This window comes from Pyrus communis, chromosome 17 (genome assembly GCF_041283825.1).
Source record: "Pyrus communis isolate YQ-2024b chromosome 17, ASM4128382v1, whole genome shotgun sequence".
Taxonomy (NCBI): Eukaryota; Viridiplantae; Streptophyta; class Magnoliopsida; order Rosales; family Rosaceae; genus Pyrus; species Pyrus communis.
This window is the reverse complement of record NC_142581.1, coordinates 2,451,264-2,471,462: the sequence shown is the minus strand read 5'-3', so window position 1 is coordinate 2,471,462 and position 20,199 is coordinate 2,451,264. Positions and strand designations below refer to the sequence as shown.

General features: G+C 36.8%; 1 protein-coding gene and 1 long non-coding RNA gene across 3 annotated transcripts; one reads left to right on the top strand and one right to left on the bottom strand.

Annotated features, from left to right (window-relative positions):
- Positions 1-5,445: 5,445 nt before the first annotated feature.
- On the bottom strand, positions 5,446-8,011 carry LOC148689243 (uncharacterized). The gene is made up of 3 exons (XR_015958613.1): positions 7,783-8,011; positions 6,685-7,672; positions 5,446-6,056 (listed from the first exon to the last, which is right to left on the bottom strand). It is a non-coding gene; the product is annotated as an uncharacterized LOC148689243 (long non-coding RNA).
- A 3,101-nt stretch (positions 8,012-11,112) lies between these two features.
- LOC137707476 (paired amphipathic helix protein Sin3-like 2) lies at positions 11,113-20,190 on the top strand. Of its 2 annotated transcripts, none has more exons than XR_015958344.1 (24): positions 11,113-11,478; positions 11,578-11,653; positions 12,316-12,522; positions 12,616-12,796; positions 12,878-12,976; positions 13,100-13,273; positions 13,360-13,657; positions 14,171-14,307; positions 14,504-14,579; positions 14,674-14,703; positions 14,898-15,097; positions 15,173-15,327; positions 15,520-15,647; positions 15,756-16,010; positions 16,121-16,792; positions 16,915-17,006; positions 17,120-17,740; positions 17,824-17,924; positions 18,033-18,171; positions 18,278-18,430; positions 18,517-18,680; positions 19,371-19,495; positions 19,659-19,828; positions 19,935-20,190. XR_015958344.1 is itself a non-coding variant. In XM_068446352.2 (24 exons), exons 2-23 carry the CDS (start codon positions 11,580-11,582, stop codon positions 19,791-19,793), a joined length of 4,203 nt encoding a protein of 1,400 aa, XP_068302453.2. In that variant the 5' UTR covers positions 11,113-11,478; positions 11,578-11,579; the 3' UTR covers positions 19,794-19,828; positions 19,935-20,190. The 2 variants fall into 2 exon arrangements, 1 of the variants encoding a protein (XP_068302453.2); XM_068446352.2 differs by having other exon boundaries at positions 19,371-19,482.
- The last annotated feature ends 9 nt before the right edge of the window (positions 20,191-20,199 follow it).

Here is a 20,199-nt window from a genome sequence, read left to right as displayed (position 1 = left end):
TGCAAACAAACTTTGGATTTGTGTTTGGGTTTGGAGTTGGGTAGGGCTTAGACTAATTTTGGGTTTGTGTTTGGGTTTGGTTTGGGTTTGGAGTTGGGTTTGGTTTGGGTTTGGTTTGGGTTTGGAGTTGGGTTTAGTTTGGGTTTGGGCTTAGATTAATTCATTAATGTTGTAAGCAGAAAGTTGAGGAAAGTAGTACGAGAGAACATATACCCTCTTCTGGTGTGACCGTGAGGGAGACCTCCCTACATCTCAAGATGCCATCATGGCTTCTCAAACCAATGAAGCTTGAGTGGGTCGAAGATTTGAGGCTCGGTAAAGGCCTTTTACCTTAATTATAAAATAGAATCTTTAAGGTAACACGACAGGGTTAAGTAAAATTCGAGAGTCTATGTGCATTTAATACCTTTTTTGAATTTTCTTTCCCCTCATAGCACTATATATTGGTCTGGAACGCTACGGTAGAATTTCGGAATGTAAGCAAGTCTGCCCCCTCTCATGTTTCTGAAAACATGTTCTTTCATGTTTTTCTATTGATATTATAAACTTTGTTGTTGTTATAGTAACTAGATTAAGCAAATATTTACGAGATTCAAGGGTGTAGTAAAGATGACTACCGGGAATTAAGCAAATATTTACGAGATTCAAAGGTGTAGTAAACATGACTACGGGAATTTTTTAAGTTGCTTAACATTTATAGCAACGGAATAATTAAAAGGAATGGTCTGCAAGTTTTGGCACATGTTACCCCATGCATGTTCAGCACTTAATCAACACTTCTAACGTGCAGGCCCTGTGTGCTTGCTCTTCGAGCTAGGCAAACTGGACAAAGGATAATTTATTATAACCACACATATATCTTTCTGTTCAGTAAACTTTCTTACAAAATATTGTTGCCTCTAGTTTCACTCTTTCCGGTAAACTTTGCCCATCTCAGGTGACTGATTTATTGGGACCGTATCCAGATCTTCCGGAGGAGTACAGTGATTTATTGGAGCGTCGTGAAAATGCAGGTAACTGTAAAAAGAAAACGCCATCACTTTTATGCTGCTTTCTTGTGGTTTTTTACCTTTTAGATTGTATCTGATTTGATTTAATATGATGATATATGTTTTTGTTCTATATATAATTTTCAAACCCTAACCTTGTTTTTCTTCCGTTCATTAATTTTTTCGCAAAATTGCAAGTGTTCTTCCAACAATTTCAGTATGCTAATGTTACTAACCGAGTGTTACAGTCTCTCATGTTTTCGTCGGGCATATACCGCCAGGGATTCATTTTCTGTGAAGAAGTGCTGATGAGGTTGTGCAGTTAAGTTTACTGCGAGGAGTTTTTGAAGTGCTTTCAGATTCATCACAATTCACAAGGGAATAATTACGAGGAATGATCTACAAACTTTGGTGAGTCTTACATTGTCTGCTTACTTTTTGAGCACAGATTTCATCTTCCTATTTATTAAACTTTCTTTAAAAATATTATGTAAGATAAAAGATTGATTATGAGGGTGAGCACTAACGTAATGAAAAAGTTGGTCCTTTGTGACCGAAAGGTGGTTATAGTTGTAAAAACAGTCTCTTTGCAAAGCAAGAGTAAGGCTGCATACGATAGACATTCCCACTCGACCCTCGCAAAGCGGGGAGCCTTAGTGATTTTGGGTCGCCCTTTGTAAAAGTATTGATTACATGGTGGTGTTGTCTCTAGTTTGACATCTTTTTTATGGTAAACTCTGGCCCAAGTCAGGCGACTGATTTATTAGGAAAGTATCCAGATCTTCTGGAGGAGTTTAATGATCTCTTGAACCGTTGTGAGAAATGAGAATGTAGTTAAGTGTCAAAAATGTCATCGCTTACTTGTGGTTCTTCCTCCTTTATAGATTGTATCCGATTGGATTTATTCCTGCAGATGGGTTCCTGCTCGCGTTTTGAGAAGATATGAGACTCCACCAGAAGAGGCAGTTGAGTTTAAGGAAGCTACCAGTTTGTTAAACAAGATATAGTGTCATAATAGTGGGTAATATTTATCATGCATGCTGTTCATTTGTATGTACCATGTGTTCAATAACAGATCCAAGATTTGAACATTGAGGAGTTCCAACGTTGAAGGTTTAATTTTTTAGATATATACAGAGTGCGAAAACAAAAATTCAGTTTATTTATTGAAGCATTTTGTTGAACATGTGGTGGGCTTGAGGCATTGAATTTATTTAGTGAGGCATTTCGCGGAAACAATTTGATGAGTGAAATCGCGAGAATCTGTCTCGTGCTATCGATGCAACCTATCGAGATATGCTAGCAGACATTACATCAAACACTTGGAGGGTCATCAAAAGATCTTTACATGTAGATTTCTAGACTCCGAGTGGTTCTTGGACCACCTTAGTCTCAATGTAGATCCGCCCATGCATGTGTCGATATTGCACCATCGCATCGTAGTTTTTCTTTGAACATATGTTATAATTTTTGTTCAAATATGTTTCAAATTCACAGTTAGGCAACATAACTAAGCATTTGACGAATTTTCATTACTCGTGAAAATGTGCAACTATCACAACGACTGTGACAAAATATCAGCATTTTCCTTAGACAAATCCAAAATAACAATTGATAGCCATGTTTACAAATTATTCCTAGACTAATTGCATATATAGTCATGTTATTTATTCGATAGAAATTTATTGGGATCGATACTCACGTGAAAATGTGTTCTATTTATTTGATAGTCATGTTTACAAATCATTCCTGGACATGATCCGGACATGTATCGAACACAAGAAAAAGACATAACGGAGTGTTACAGAGAGGTAATTAAGCATAAGTAATTTTCACTACTTGTGTTTGATGACATTAATCAAATTTTGTTACAAAATCTTTTACCTTTTGCTTTTTAAATAGGGTAGTGCCATCTACATATTTTTTTTTACTTTTCATACGCTCTTCTTGAGCTTTGGCTGTTAAATTAAATGAATTAAAAAAGTTCAAATGACATAAATTAACAGGGGTGTATGTAGAAGTAAAACGCGGTGTACAGCATCATCCCTTAAATATATTCATGTTGAAGCATATATTAGCGGAAGCCTCGTGAAGTTAAACCAACATTATATCAAGGGTAATTTGTTTGAGGCACAAAAAATTTTCAATGTTAGGATTATGTCAACTAACATTTTGTGTTTTTATAAAAACAAAAAAACAAGAACGTTTTAACGTAAAAAAGAGGTGTGCGTAAAACACTTCTGTTATCAGTGGCGAAGCCAAAAATTTTCGAAGGGAGGGGCGGGATTTCAAAGGGTAAAAGGTCCTAAAAAATTTAGACAACCAAATAGTGGATAAAATTAATGTTTGTTATAATCCGTACTTATCAAACTACCAAAATGCCCCTGGGGATGGTGTCTTTAAAAAATATAGGTTGAGTTGTGACTTTTGGGAAGAGCAAAATGATAAAATGTTGTCATATTTGATAATCATTGATTCTCTACTGCACGTTTCAAGAATGATCAGGAGAAAGCTGCTACGCCTATTGTTTTTTAATTCCAGTTTATAGGGAGAAGCACTTGTTATACTTGGTCATTTACTGATTTGAATTCCTTGTACAATTTGTTGTATAAACCAAATTCTATATGTATTAGTCCTATATATAGTTCTTTTAAACACCAAAGTGCTCCCAAATCTTATATGGCTTAAGATCATAAATTCGTGAATTTCATGATAAGAACTAATTAATAAAAAAATCCAGATTAAAATCAACAAAAAAGAGAGAGGAATAAAAGGAAAAATTTAGCACAATAATGCCTAAATAATAATAAATTGATTATTTTTGCTGCTTTTTTTTTAACCGTTTTACTTAGAGCAGTTCCACTGGGGAATTGATAAGCCAGCACCCAGCCAAAAAACCAGCCCTGCACCCAGGCTATCCACTCCAGCCTAGCATTTTGACCGGCACCCAACCCAAGCCAGGCAAGAAACCGGCCTAAAATCGATAGACCCACATGCCGGGCCATCTGACGTCAGCCGGGCCATCAACCTCCCGCACGATCAACACATCGTAGAGAGATCTTGGTGCAAAGCTCCTCGAGGCTGACGTTGAAGAAGGCCAATTTGCGGGCGGAGCAAAGGGCGATGGGGACGGGGGTTTGGGGGCCTTCGATGCCCTCGTTGAGGCTGAGGTTTAGAGAGAGAGAGATAGAGATCCCTTCCACTATGTTCTTCCCATATCCCTTCATCTTGCTAATGGGTTTCCTTCTTCTGCACATTGGAGGGGAGTGGTGGGAGAGCTTCTGGGCAGAGTCAGGGGAGGGGAGCGGTGGGGGAGTTTCATATCCCTTCATTTTGTTAAATTATTATTTTATAATAAAAATTAATAATATTTTAATAAAATTGACTAGGCTATTTAGTTTTAGGGGCGGAGATGCTTTAGTCTATTACTGTACACTTGAGTCTATTACTGTTTACTTGAGTGGATAAATGAGCGGGATGCTGGCACAAAATCTTTAAAGGTGGAGTTGCTCTTTGGGATGCGCTGCACCTTTGCTCTGATTGGAGGTTGAAAAGCAAAAGGTCCCAGAGAGGAGAGTACGTGTCTCGTACATGTCTCATCTCTAATTACGTCCACCAACTTAACCACAACTTAACACTGTTAAATTTAATATATAAAAATAAAATAAAACATCAACAATAAAATAAAAACCCACCACCGGAGAGTCATGGCCTTCTTCGTCCCCTCCAATACCACGACCTCCTTAGCCCCAATCCAACACATCAGCCATGACCTAGCCTCCTCTGATCAGGTATCATGGTCGTCCTTGGTGGCGTCAATCTCGTCGGTTTCAGTCAGTCAGAAGATTGTGGAAGAGGGACAGCAGCAGCAGCAGAACCAGAACTGGACAGCAACAGCAGCAGAACCAGTCGGGTTTTCCGGCGAGGGGAGGGGCTGAACCACTATCCAGGCGTGTTTTTCCGGCGAAGGGAGGGGTCGCCACCAGTCCTCGCCCTCATGTGGCTTTGCCATTGTTGTTATCTTGTAGGAATTTATTTTTCAAATAAAATTGAATGCTTGGGAGAAAGTTGGCAAGAAGAGAACAAATAAGCTTATCCACTTTCATTTTCCAGTTTCCAGTTGTGGATGGGCCTTTATTTTAGTTTCTTTCTTTGTATTAAATAAAATAATTGTTTTTTTTATTATTGATAAGCAACTTAAAGTGCGTTTGTTGCAACGGACTATTTCGGATTAGACTATGGACTAACCTAGACTAGCTTAGACTAAACTAAGCTGGACTAATTTAATGAATCGTTTGATGCAGTGTCAGACTGAGAAGCAGGATAGTGAAAATAGTATTGTCCACAGTTTGGTGTTTGCAAATTATTGTTCAATTTTAAGTTCCTTCAACCACGAATTAATACTATACAATTAACAAGAAATAAACCAATATTATACAAAAAAAAAAGAACTCTATTGAAGCAAAAACTTTCAACGACTCAAATTGATAGGCAAATAGAACCAAATTTGTAGCTTAGAAGATGAACGAGTCATGTATAAGATTTATTGAACATTGGTTATATAGACTCCTAATCTTCATCAGCAGTACACATTATAGCCAATATGAGCAATCAATACCGATTGCACACAAAAGTCAAAGGTCCTAGAAAATGGACAGGTGCATGCATAACAGCTTCTAGTGCATCAGTCTTGGTGGCATAGGTCTCGTCTGCTAGGATCACAGGCCTCCTAGAAGACACAATGCTCAAGCTTACCACCTGAGAGTTCGTAGTGCATCAGTCTTGGTGGCACAGGTCTCGTCTGCAAGGCATAGGTCTCGTTCAGCCATTTGACCTTCTTAATGACATCACGGAGCCACTCCCTCATGTTGTGATACATATTGAGCCCTGCCACATTCATCAAATAAGGCTCTTCCAAAGTGTTTTGTGATCTCAGAAGTGACCCAAATGCATTGACACCCTTTTCGCCTATGGCTTTGTCTGAAAGCTTAAGATACCTCAAGACACATCTGTCTAGGGCCGAAGAAAATACGTTTGTGACTTGAAGAGCTTCTTCTTCTGACCTTCCTGCAGTATCAAAAACACTTTCACGGATAACAGTAGCTTTCTCATATTGCATCACTTGTAGTAGACAAGAAAAATGCACTGCATGATTGATGAAGTGTGGGATAAAAAATTGAGGGTATATGTCACAATGGTTCTCCTGGTGCTTGGAACATAGTAGCACCCCTAGAATTTAAGCTAATCTGCCTCCCGGATCCCATCCATTCCATAATTCACCCCTAGTTATGCAAAAACTGAGAGCATACAACCATGTTATGAAAACGAGGGGTCATTCAGTTGAAGAGGTTTCCTGCAGCGTCCTCACTTTGTCTCTTAGCTATTTCATCAAACAGTGTAGATGCACACAAATCCTTCTTCGCAAACTAACCCACAAGATATCAATTAACCCATCCCAAAATATGATAACATCAAATTTCTAGCAAAACGAAAGTAGGGAATGAAGAAAAAAAATCACCTCAACTTACAAAAACTTATTAATCAATTCATAAAAGGAAAAATAGCAGATAAATTGAAAACAAATGGGTAGCATGTTTCGTCTTGTGCATCCCATGAAGTTTACAATCAGGACAATTGGGAAAAATAGCAGATAAATTGAAAACAAATGAGTGACATCATATTTCTAGCGACTTACTTAGCGGGCAATCATCCCCAAGGAGTTTACAATCGGGACAACAACCATCAAATGCCATCCTACAAATCCCACATGTTTCATCTTGTGCATCCCATGTCCATGAAGCGACATCATGCCATTTGCAGGTCCAAAGGGATAAGAGTTAGAGCTCCAAAGTAGATGAAATAAAACATATCCCAGAAAAAAAAAGGGCACATCAAATTTACACTTGGACACATTCACAGATGCAGCAATTGATTATTTCCAATTGATTAATGAACATAAGAGATAGAAAAAAGGTAAAAAATATACTCTGTTTAAAATCCCCAGCAGATATTCGCAAAGAGAGAAGGGTCAAGAGAAAACAGTTACGATAAAATGCATAAACGTCCATTTCCCATCAAAGATGTTCCAAGTTAAAACAAGATCACCGAGCAAATGGGATTGTCAAATTATCACGATCGTTGTTAAAAAGATAATCGCACCGAATCATAAACAGGGGGAGCATATGCTAGAGATTCATGACTAACATAATAGATATTGATCTTGTGATCGCCATTCGTAACATTAGACTGCAATTAAGATAGTGAAACTCTACAGCTCATTAACTATTCATAGTTCCAGAGGATGACAAATCATAGAAATTCAATACCGTCAAGCTGAAATTCATTCCACCACGATTAGATGCAACAGTTTGAAGACGGAGAAGAAAAGAGCATTACAAAAGCTATTTCTAAATGGTATAAACTAGTAAATTTGAAAGAAAGAACAAAATCAAAATCATAGGAATTCGAAACTATCAAGCCAAAATTCAGTCTACCATATGATTAAATGCAACAAAGTTAATATCTTGGAATAAAAAGTATAGAAAATTACAAGAGCTAGTTGCAAATGTTATATAAACTAGAGTAATTTGAAGGAAAGAACAGAATAACATAAACACAGTGAGAAGGATACGCAAGATGTTGACTTTCATCTTCTCCTCCTGCAACTGCAAAACCCCAAAACCCTACATTTCAGAGCAATGAATTAGAACAAATCCCCAATATTCCCAAAATTTCAGTAATTTCAAATTCGATATTTCGATTAGCTGATTGTAAAACCCCAAAATCTAACCACCCAATACAAACTCCTCGATCAAAACTCAAGGGAGATTGCAAACTGAACCCTTTGGGGACTGAAAAGTGTGGCAAAGCACTGCAAAATCCGATTCTAATTCCGATTCCGGTTCCCATCTCGAATCGAGGTCTTTGTTCATGATTCAGGGTTGGGGACGAGGAGAGATGGAGAGAACGCAAGCAGAGAGGAGAGTAGAGGACGCGAGCAGAAAGCATCGAAGGGATTAGCTAGTTCCATGGTTCTTGACGTCTCTCGCTAGGACCGTTTAGCACGTTCTTTGGTATGGTTTGGTATCGTTATGCTAAAAAAAAAAAAAAATATTATTTTTGTTATGACGTGTGAATAAATTTATTTTTATTGTTTTACGTATTGATTTGATACTGAGGTGCTTTCATAAAAAGTGAGTGTAAAAAATAGAAAATTAATGAAAAAAGCTTAAAAACTTTAAGTTTTAATGATAAAGATAAAATAAAGGGTAAAGTGGATAGTACTATGATTGATTTTTTAGTATAAAAATGTGGTTTTTCGTTAAAACGAACAGTACTACGGGCTTTTGGTTAAAACTCCCTATAAAAAAAAAAAAGCTAAGTTTAAAAAGATGTTTGGTAAACACTTAAAAACAGCTTATTTTCATAGTTTTTGGTGAAAAAAAAAACTGAAAATGTGAAGTAGGAAAAATGAGCTTATTCTCACATCACACCAGAAGCAATTTTTTTTCAAAGCACAACAATACCAAACCAGCCCACATTTTCAGCTTTTTCATCCAAAATTGTGAAAATAAGCTGTTTTTAAGTATTTACCAAATATTTTTTTGAGTTCAGCTTTTTTTGATACCCACTTTTTATAAAAACACATCAATACTAAACTAGTACTTAGTTAAGGCAAATCTGGCTTACTCCCCACTAAAGCTAGTCCGTGAAGTAACAAACATGAGACTGGACTAACTATTAGTTTAGTCCAATCCAATAAGGGCTAGTGAAGAAAAATAAACACTCTTAATTTCATTTTTAATAAGACGATATTGAGTGGGTGAACTGATACATTGTTTAACTGACCTAATCTAATTCCGCTTTTAACACTCTTTTTTTTTTTGTTTTTTTTCATATTTACTCGTTGTAGACCCTACGCTTTAAAGACCTTAGGAATGAATCAAAGTCATGAAACTAATATTTATGTGTATTTAAAAATTTAAATCTCACAACTCCTCCCCATTGTTTTCTTCTCTTTTGTCACTATCATCTAGGTTCTCCTTTTTGCATAGTTTACTGTGCTTACTTTTGTACATGAAGTTGACTATACCACCACGATACCACTTGGGAGGAAGGAGCCACCTTTTTGTGTACTTGCGTTCAGAAAACTTGTGCGGTTTCAGGTTTAAGATTCCTCCTGAAACGCAATGCAAACACTACAAAAGTTTAGGGTTGGTTTGATATTGTTGTATTTAAAAAAAAATTATTTTTTTATGCTATGAGAATAAGTAGCTGTGAAATAAAACAGCAGAATGTTTGGTAAACATTTTTGTAAAAATGCTTTTGAAAAAAAAAAAAACCAGTATTCTATTGTTTGATAAACTTTTATGTAAAACAGATGTGAAAAAAAACTGGTTTTGAAGCTTTGCGTTTTTGGCTTTTTTTCACTCAAAACTGTGAAAAAAAAAAAGCCTGAAGCTGAATGTTTACCAAACATAAAAAAACTCCCAACTTTTTTTGATAGCCAATTTTTTTAGAATTACCTCAGTATTAAACTAGGGTTTAAAGTGCCGGAACACAGCTAGCTATATCAAGTGTAATAATATAAATAAAGGTAAATTTGAAAAATAAATTCAATTAATTATATTATGACACTTGTTGTATTGAATTATGTTCTTGACACATTGAAAAACTTATCTGAGAAAACAAACAAAACAAGTAAAATACAAAACCAAGACACACGAAAAGGGGGGAGACCGTGCCAGATTTCGGCCCAATTTACCTTTTGCTAATTTGACCAAAGTCTAGGGTTTTGTAATAAAACTATGGATTAAGTGCCGACCGATATCTTTTACGTTTATTTGCAATTATAGAGTAATTGCAAATGACCAATACAACTTCAAAGATGTGGTACATCAACATCATCTAGAAAATGAGGTCGATTTCTAGTCGCATAATATATTGAGCTTAATAATATAGTCACAAGAGTACTAACTATAGCAGAGCCAGAATTTCTTATTCTGAAATGTCAAACATAAGATGTCGAGATTAATAACATACATATCAAACTCAATGTTGTAAACTTGTTTTTTTTTTTCAAGAATTTGAGTACTAACAGAAGACTTGATGTAAAATCGAGTACATTAATATTCTATGATTTTTGCAATCAACCCGTTTAATTAGATTGTTGTTGTAAGAATTTGGGAACCAAAGTAGGCAACTTTCTAGTAACAATTAACATGTACCTTCGAGATAATATAATCATGGGCTAAAATTGTCCAAACCCGGCCCATAAACCGATCCAAAATGAACGAAATAGCTAAATATAAGAAGACTTATTATATTAACACCTTACATACTTAATATACTTCATATTTATTTATTTTTAATTAAAAATGATCTTACTACACCTTACATACTTTTCCAAAATACCCTCACACCCACATTCCCAACATACACTTTACATTTTCTATGTACACTCCACATTTTCTACACATCCCACATTCTTCAAATCTTATAATATTCATTTTTAATTTTTATAAATTAAATTGACTTTGGAGTAAAACTATAACATCATGTGTGATTGATGTGGAGAGAAGAAAATAGTCACTTGAGTGGCCCCAATTGAATGGAATGAGTTATATTGCAGTAATTAACCATTGAATGGAATAAGTTATGTTGCAGTAATTCATCGTAGAAAATAGTGAGAACTTCCTAAGAGATAAGCCTTCAGATAATCGGGTTTCTGGGAATTGTAAATAAATATTAAGCTTAAATCAATTAATAATAGGCTTGGGTGGTATTGTTTCTTGGGAAATCACAAGCAGATATGTGGGACTAATCTCCTTTGAAATCAAAATCAGAGAATAAAATAATGCAGATAGTTTGGTTAGAGTTTTGTTTAACAATGGAGAGTGAGAGGTTTTAATAGTTGAAAAAGATAAATATTAGGTTAAAAGTGATTTGAGGTGTGTTTAGAAAACTTTTATTTTTTATAAAACCTAATAAGATCGAAATTATCATTGCATAATATGATACATAAGTCATTTAATATTAAATTTTAATATCGAAGGTGCGTGCAACTTTTTGTAGAATGTCAATAAAAAAATCCATATAAGAAGAGGAAATTTTATTTATTATTATTTTTTACATATTTAATTTGGCAAGTGGAGGCTCCGATGGGAAGAGAAAACCCCAAAACACAAGGCATTCCATTTCCCTTCACATTTTTCGAATTTTGTCTTCCGTTTATTTCCTTCCTCCGCACTTCCACGGTTTCTCCTCTCCCCAAAAATAAAAACCAAAAATCTCTCCCTTCTCTTCTCTTCTCTCACAAAATCGACTTCCTAACGTAACACAAGAAGCAGAAGCAGAAAGCAGGAAGCAGAAAGCAGGAAGCAGAAGTTAATCAGATACCTCAAAAACCATTGTCTCTCTCTTTTTTTGTTTTAATTTGTCTCTTTCTCTCTCTTCCTCCTGTGAGCGATCAAAGATCTGTTGCTGAAAAGTAAGTCTTCGACGGTTGCTTAAGGCAAATGGCTGTTTTTTTGTTTTAATTTTTTTAATTCTCTGTATTTTTCTGATTTGCGATTTTTGTTTTTGACAGGGATGAAGAGAGTAAGAGATGATGTGTTCGGCGGCGCTCAATTGAAGCGGCCCTCCGGTTCGTCGCGCGGGGACTCGTAAGTCTCGTGATTTATTCATCACTCTTCAATTGCATGATTTGCTTTATGTTTTGTTTGGTTTGTGAGAATTTAATTTTGCCCGTGTCAGTGTATCGGTGCGCGATTTTGGTTCTCTTGCCCTTGATTGTTAATATTAGTGTAATTTGATCGTTGTTGTCGAATTGCGTCGTAGTTTTGTACCTGCCGTGGATTGGATTGGTTGTGCTTGATCATGAAATTTCTTCAATTTGTTTAGGGTTTGTTGTTTGTTAGAGTTGAATTGAGTAGTAATGCGGTTTTTAGAGGTAAAGTTGAGAGCTTTCTGAAAATTTTGTTAGGTATGTTGTTTTCAGCGGATACGATATGCTTTTAGGAAGACTAAATCTTCTGATGAATGTTAATATAGTTTTATGTTTGGGGCTTAAGATCAATGCGGTAGATGCAGTGTTGATGAAAATAGTACCGGAGAATGATGGTTATCTTTGTTTTCTGGAAGTACGTTCTCTTTGGTTGTTGCAGCTAATTGGATTTAGAAAAAAAGTTATCAGGAGCATATGCGTAAGAGGAAGGAGTAATTATGCTTGGGTTTATGATGTTTCATGAATTTGACAGTATTTATTTTATAGTTATATATATATATATGTTGAGTTGATGATCATTTTCTGGATGTGGGGCAACAGGCAATCCCAGATACCGGGGGGAGGAGGTGGAGGAGGGGGCGTTGGAGTAGGTGGAGGTGGGCCCATTGGAGGAGGAGGAGGTGCGTCACAGAAATTGACCACCAATGATGCTCTAACCTATCTCAAAGAAGTGAAGGACATGTTTCTAGACCAAAGAGAAAAGTACGATACATTTCTTGAGGTCATGAAAGATTTCAAGGCTCAAAGGTATCTGAATGTACCCATTATTATTCTTTTTTCCACTCGTAATTCCTCCTAGTTGATTTTTCAGCTGATGGATTCTGTTTTTGTCTATTTCAGAACCGACACAGCAGGTGTCATTGCAAGGGTAAAGGAATTATTTAAAGGGCATAACAACTTAATTTTGGGCTTTAATACCTTCTTGCCGAAGGGTTATGAGATAACCCTTGATGAAGATGAGACTCCACCAAAAAAGACAGTTGAGTTTGAGGAAGCTATCAGTTTTGTAAACAAGATAAAGGTGAATATGTTTAATTTTATCCTAAGCACAAGTGTAAACATTTATTATTTTCTGTTTGATTGATGGATTTCTGTCCTACAGAAACGTTTCCAAAATGATGATCATGTCTATAAATCATTCCTGGACATACTAAACATGTATCGAAAGGAGCACAAGGATATAAATGAAGTTTACAGTGAGGTAAATATACACAATTTTTCACATTTGGTGTTCGATGATGAAGTATTGGCTGTTACAAGCTATTTCTATTTATTTTAGAAAATATTCCTCCCTACGTTCTTAGTAATTTAAATTAATTTCCAGGTTGCTGCTCTTTTTGATGAGCATCCAGATTTGCTTGATGAGTTCACCAGATTTTTACCAGATGCATCAGCAGCAGCTTCAGCACATCAAGCTCAATACGGCCACAATTCATTTCCCCGTTTCAATGAGCGAAGCTCTGCTACACCCACATTTCGGCCAATGCATATGGAGAAGGTAATTACAAAATTCTTTCTATTATGATTTTAACGGTTTCTTGTTTAGTTAGTGATTTGTAATGGGGTGCTGGTCTCTTTTCACAGCAACGTAGGAGGGATAGGATCATGACACCCCATGCTGATCGTGATCTTAGTGTTGATCGTCCTGAGCTCGACGATGACAAAGGAATGGTGAAAGTTCCGAAGGAGCACAGAAAGCGTAGTGAAAAGGAGAATAGGGATAGAAGAAATCGGGATGATGATGATAGAGAATTAGAGAATGATAACAATAGGGACTACAAATTACAGCGTTTTCCTGACAAAAGAAAACCCTCCAGGAAGGTTGAAGGTTTTGGTGTGACTGCTAACTTCGCTCCTTATGATGACAAAGACTCCTTAAAGAGTGAGTTTATGATGGAACTGTTTCAGTTATATACATTCATGGACCTTAAATGTGTTGCATTTAGGTAGTGTTGTTTTATTCTCTGGTTTGTTAAATGGAATAAGCAGTTGTAATTTGTTTTGAGATTACAATATCCGTGTTTGTCAACATTGATACGATTTTAGGTTATGGAACTAACGAAAATGCACTTTGCTTGACTAGTTTTAGCGTTAGTGTAAATTCTACCAGGAGAAAGAGACGCAATGGTACTTGGTCTAAAAGTCTGTCGTTAGAGATGTGTTAATTGAATATTCATTTAATCCACAATGTGCCTTGTTTAGCCGTTCAGTATTAGGAAAACCTGAACTTTTTGTATCACATTACTTGATTTTGAAATCCTTGGGAAATGGATGCAGCTTTTTTTGCTTACATTCATCATTTTTGGGAATTTCAGTGTTGTTTTTTAAAGATCTATAGTTTCAGTTCTTGTGTTATTACATCAGTGTTGCTTATGGTCTCTCATTTTTATGTCAGGCATGTACAGCCAGGGATTCATTTTCTGTGAGAAGGTGAAGGAGAGGTTGTGTAGTCAAGATGACTACCAGGCATTTTTGAAGTTGCTTAACATTTATAGCAACGGAATTATTAAAAGGAATGATCTGCAATGTTTGGTACGTGCTACTCCATGTTCAGCAGTTAGTCAACACTTCTTAAGTCGAGCATTGTGTGCTTTCTCTTTGAGCCAGGGGAAACTGGATGAAGGACACTTCATGATAACCACATATTTATCTATCTATTCTATGAACTTCCTTAAAAAATGCTATTGCCTCTAGTTTGACTTTTTCCATTAAAATTTGCCCATCTCAGGTGACTGATTTATTGGGAAAGTATTCAGATCTTATGGAGGAGTTTAATGATTTTTTGGAGCGTTGCGAGAATATAGGTAACTAAAAAAATGCCATCAATTTTGAGCTGCTTTCTTGTGCGTTGTCATCTTTGAAATTGTATCTGATGGTATTTGTCCTTGGCACTTGCAGATGGGTTCCTTGCTGGTGTTATGAGTAGAAGTATGTGTATTAGTCCTCCATTGGTCTCTTTTTCATAGGATACCAAGTTATCAGTTTCTGTACTATCTGCATTTGGAAGAACAATTAATCTTCCGCATTTCATAATTTGAGCTATCATATGGTTTCTCATTTCTCTGGAATTTTTGCTTGCTTCTGTAATTAGAGAATCCTGACTGGTAGACTGTTGATTGCAGAATCTCTGAGTGGTGATGGTCCTGTTCCTTCATCTAGATCGCTGAAGGTAGAGGACAAAGATAAAGAGCCAAAGCGTGAAATGGAGGGAGCTAAAGAAAAGGAAAGATACAGGGAGAAGTATTGGGCAAAATCTATTCAAGAGCTTGACCTCTCTAACTGTGAACGTTGTACTCCAAGCTATCGGCTTCTGCCCGAAGACGTACGAATTAACATTCTGTACTTAATTTAGTAACATTGTCTGATGCTCAACTTATTGTTGCTTGTCACCTTGCAGTATCCAATACCTTCAGCAAGCCAGAGATCAGAACTTGGTGCTCAGGTTCTGAATGACCATTGGGTATCTGTGACTTCTGGAAGTGAAGATTACTCTTTTAAACATATGCGCAGAAATCAGTATGAAGAAAGTCTGTTCAGATGTGAGGATGATAGGTAATGTTAAGGCTGTTGAGTATCATTTTTACTTTTGGTGTACAAGTGTGCTTGCATGATCGTATGGATGGATAGAGGTCCCAGTAGGTTCTGTGGATTACTATTGAATCATTGATATAATAGCATTTCCTTTGCAGCACATGCTAGTTCATTATTGATAACTTATGTTGGCTTTCATTTTGGAAAGTTTAGGTTTGAGTTGGATATGTTGTTAGAGTCGGTGAGCTCAACTGCTAAGCGAGCAGAGGAACTCTTGAACAGCATCAATGAAAATAAGATCAGCATGGAAACTGGAATCCGTATTGAAGACCACTTCACTGGTCTGGATCTGTAAACTGATTGAGAAGCAATTAAATGTCAAGTATCTATTCTGGTATTTGAGCTTTTTTAACTGCATTGACCTTTGTCATTTATTTGTTTTATTGCAGCTTTAAACTTAAGGTGCATTGAACGTTTATATGGTGACCATGGTCTTGATGTGATGGACATACTGCGGAAAAATCCAACTCTGGCTTTGCCTGTTGTATTAACTCGCCTGAAGCAGAAACAAGATGAATGGACAAGGTGTAGATCTGATTTTAACAAGGTTTGGGCAGATATATATGCCAAAAACCATTACAAATCACTTGATCACCGGAGCTTCTATTTCAAGCAACAAGATTCCAAGAACTTGAGTAGCAAATGTAAGTTTTTAATATTGAAGATTAGTTTATTAGTTCCTTGAGCACTTATCTCTATATCGGTCTTTTATAATTGTTCCTCCTTGCCGATTCTGACTCCTATTGATTGACAGCTTTGGTGGCTGAGATCAAGGAATTGAAAGAGAAAAAGCAGATAGAGGATGATATCCTTCTGGCTGTTGCCGCTGGAAACAGGCAATCTATAGTTCCACATATGGAGTATGAATACTTAGATATGAGCTTACATGAAGACTTGTATAAACTTGTCCAATATTCATGTGAAGAGGTTTTCTCAACGAAAGAACAATTAAATAAGGCTATGAGACTTTACACTACCATTTTGGAGCCAATGTTGGGTGTTTCTTCTCGACCCAATGATTCAGAGGATGATGAAGATGTCGACAAAAGTAGGAATCAGGCTAAGAATTGTACTGCATCGAGCATAGGAGAAAGCGATGGAAGTCCTGGTGGCGATTCTGCCACAGTAAATCTTAAGCAGCCCAAATCTGTGTGTAATGAAGAAGGAAATGCTTTAGCAGAAGTTGAAAGTTTGGCTAACGGGGATAACTCAGCTAAAGAAGATGGAAGTCGTGATGCACATCCTGTCTCTAGGAAGGATTCCACATCTGAGAAACTTCAACTAGAGAGAGACCAGAAGAATACAGATGTCCCTAAGAAAAGGTGTCTGGTCACCAACACGGACAATGCATGGCCGTCCAGTCAACCATCACATCCAATTGGAGCAGATAATAATCATGGTAGAATGAGCTTGGAAGTGTTATCAGGTCTGTTATTCGGAATTTGATTTTTATTTTCCTGTAAAGGCAACTTACTCGAATGTTATAATTTATTTTACTCTCTGGAGTTACAATAATGCTAGAATACTGTGAATTTTTTTGAATTGAAGGGTGTGTTGCAACCACGTCAAGGGCTGGTGCCTCTATTAGTGGCAATGACCCTTTACAGCAAGGAAATGCTAATGCTGTTCCGTCATCAGAGGTATGAGTCTGGATTCTAGAATAGTCATCTGTGATGGCTTTCCTTTTTTTTTTTATTTTAATTTGATCAAATGGTTTTGGCAACACGTACTGATATACTGTTTGGTGCTTCAGGGTGGTGATATTGCAAATCCTGCTTTAAATGCTAATGGAGTATTTCCAGAAAGCACTAAAGTTAAAAGTCATCATGAAGAGTCTCTTGGGCCCTCCAAAATTGAAAAGGAAGAGGGGGAATTATCACCAATTGCTGACTTTGGGGAGGATAACTTTGTTGTCCCTGGAGATGCTGGGGTGCAAGCTAAGCCTAAGGCAAACCGCAGTATTGAAAGTAGACCGTTTCAGTCTGGGAATAGGGAAGACATTAGTGGTCGGGAAGCTGGAGACAATGATGCAGATGCAGATGATGAAAACAGCGAAAATGTTTCCGAGGCTGGTGAAGATGTCTCTGGCAGTGAGACAGCTGGTGATGAATGTTCCCGAGAAGAGCAAGGTGATGATGAAGATGCTGAACAAGATGACATTGATGGTAAGGCTGAGAGCGAAGGTGAGGCTGAAGGGATGGCTGATGGACATCTTGTTGGAGGAGATGGAATGTGTTCGCCGTTGTCCGAATGCTTTCTTTTATCTGTGAAACCTCTTGCGAAGCATGTACCAGGTTCTTTACTTGAAGAAAGGAAAGACTCTCGTGTTTTCTATGGGAATGATAATTTCTATGTGCTTTATAGGCTTCATCAAGTAAGAGACCTTTTCATTAATTTTTGGAGTGAGTTTGTCTTTATTTTCTACCGGATATAAGCTTGACTTATTTGAATTTGCAGGTTCTATATGAAAGGATTTTATCTGCAAAAACAAGTTCCACAGGTGCAGAAATGAAATGGAGAACTTTGAAGGATGGCAGCTCTCCGGATCTGTATGACAGGTATTTTTCTGGCCATTTTCTCTTTTGTATAGATAATAGATTAGAACTGTGGCAACTGTTCAAAGCAATTTTAATCACATGCACTATATTTATTCATCTGTTATGCAGATTTATGAGTGCTCTATACAATTTGCTTGATGGATCTGTTGATAACGCAAAATTTGAGGATGAATGCCGAGCTATTATTGGAAACCAGTCATATATATTATTCACCTTGGACAAATTAATATATAAATTCGTCAAACAGGTTTGCTCACTAGAAATTTTGTACTTTTAATAAAAAAAAAAAAAGGGAATTTTTTCTGTGTGTTTGCTTTTTCTGCCAAGTTTCTGATTAGTGGTTATTTATGCAGCTTCAAACTGTTGCAAGTGATGAGACTGACAATAAGCTGCTTCAATTATATGAATATGAAAAGTCCCGGAAAACTGGGAAGTTAATTGATTCTGTTTACCATGAAAACGCACGTGTCCTCATTCATGAGGAGAATATTTACAGATTGGAGTTTGTAAGTTCTTTTGACACTTGCCCATTTATTTGACCATAACCTACCTTTTTTAATATACTTTCTTATTTTTAATTTTGTTTGTGCAGTCCTCTGCGCCCTCCCGACTGTCCATCCAGCTGATGGACAGTGTGAGTGAAAAGCCCGAGGTGTTTGCAGTTTCTATGGAACCGAATTTTGCATCCTATCTGCACAATGAATTTCTGCCGGTTTTTCCTGGAAAAAAGGAGCCGCATGGGATTACCCTTCAGAGGTGATAATGCACTCTTTGGATTTTACATTACATTAGAGGGTAACAGTAAGACTCTAGGCTCACACTGTAAGTGAACACTGGCACCTTACATGGTTTAGGACATCTTTCCGTGCCCATACCAAGGCTATAAGAATTAAATTAATGTTAAAAGTGCTAGAATTGCTATACTTCTTAGTCTTCTCTGAAGAAACATGATAGACACTGAAATACGGGATCATTCAATGGATTTAGTTCCTTCCTTTCTTTTGGCAAGAAAAGTTATGTGTAAATCCTCTCACAATGTTATTTTATATTACTAATTAGATGAAGCCTGCACAGTGTGTAAATATAAAATATTTAAAAGGAATAAAATTATACGGGAGAGAGAAGTTTGAGAGGGAGAGAGAGCGTAGAAGAGGCTTAAATTGTTAAAATTTAAAATTAGAGATGTTGTGATGACATATGGGAGAGGGAAGGTGAAAAACGGCAAAATTTGTTTTGTTTGAAAGTACGTTACTCATGATTTTATTTTGTGATCGAAGACCAAATTGTCTTTTCACCCTCTTGGTTGACAGAGGGTTTTGTTAAGAGGTAGTTTAGATTAGTCGTATACAGCAACTCAGGTTACCTTGTGGTATATAATGAGCCAAAGGTTTCCAGAATGTTTATGTTTGTTAATGGCTAACTTGCTGATTCAATCCGTTTCTGCAGAAACAAGCGCAAATATGCAGGGCAAGATGAATCCTCTGCCTTTTGCAGGGCCATGGATGGTGTTCAGTTAGTCAATGGTTTGGAGTGCAAGATAGCTTGCAACTCATCCAAGGTATCTCGCCCCCGTATGTATTTCTTATCTTCGGCATGCCATCAGTTTCACCTTATTTACAATATAAGCACAGCTGGAAGCTGGAGAAATACTAGCTATATATATATATATATATATATATATTATAATGCAATTTTTGTCCATGGAGTTTTGTTCATCGAAGTATCATGTGGCAGATCTCTTACGTTCTTGACACAGAAGATTACTTCTTCCGTATGAGAAGGAAAAGGAGAACAGCAGAGGCCAGATCACCGTATTGTGATCAGAGGAGAGTACAGCGGTTCCACAAATTCTTATCAGTCTCATCATAGCTTAAAGGAATTCCTTTGAGATTGGGAAGCTAAAGGTACACACGAGATAAACTTTTTGAAAACTCTTGACATGCCCTTTTTCCGTATATTCCACTGCCCCAAGTTTTGAGAACAAGAGTAACCAATGCTTTCTTGCAATAGGAGTCATCTACTCGATTTCTGAGACTGGAGAAGGATGATGGCGGTCCTGGACATGTAGAGCATGTCCGGGTCAGGAGATCGGCCTAGGAGCCATTGTTGTGTATATAAGGTTGGTGTATGATAATTTCGTAGAAAAAGGTATTTAAGTTATAGTTCTTGATCTTTGTCATAGATAGGATATTTTCTTCCCCACTTCCATAAGCACACTTAGTGTAACAAATTGATCAAATAGCAGAAAAGAGCGCTTGTTTTAACAGATCCCGAG

Bases quoted from the DNA above. Each gene is read 5' to 3' on its own strand.
- LOC137707476 (XM_068446352.2), top strand. From the start codon at position 11,580: ATGAAGAGAGTAAGAGATGATGTGTTCGGCGGCGCTCAATTGAAGCGG. The intron at 15,098-15,172 runs GTACGAATTAAC...GTCACCTTGCAG, and splicing joins ATCGGCTTCTGCCCGAAGAC to TATCCAATACCTTCAGCAAG. The intron at 17,925-18,032 runs GTATTTTTCTGG...TCTGTTATGCAG, and splicing joins TCTCCGGATCTGTATGACAG to ATTTATGAGTGCTCTATACA.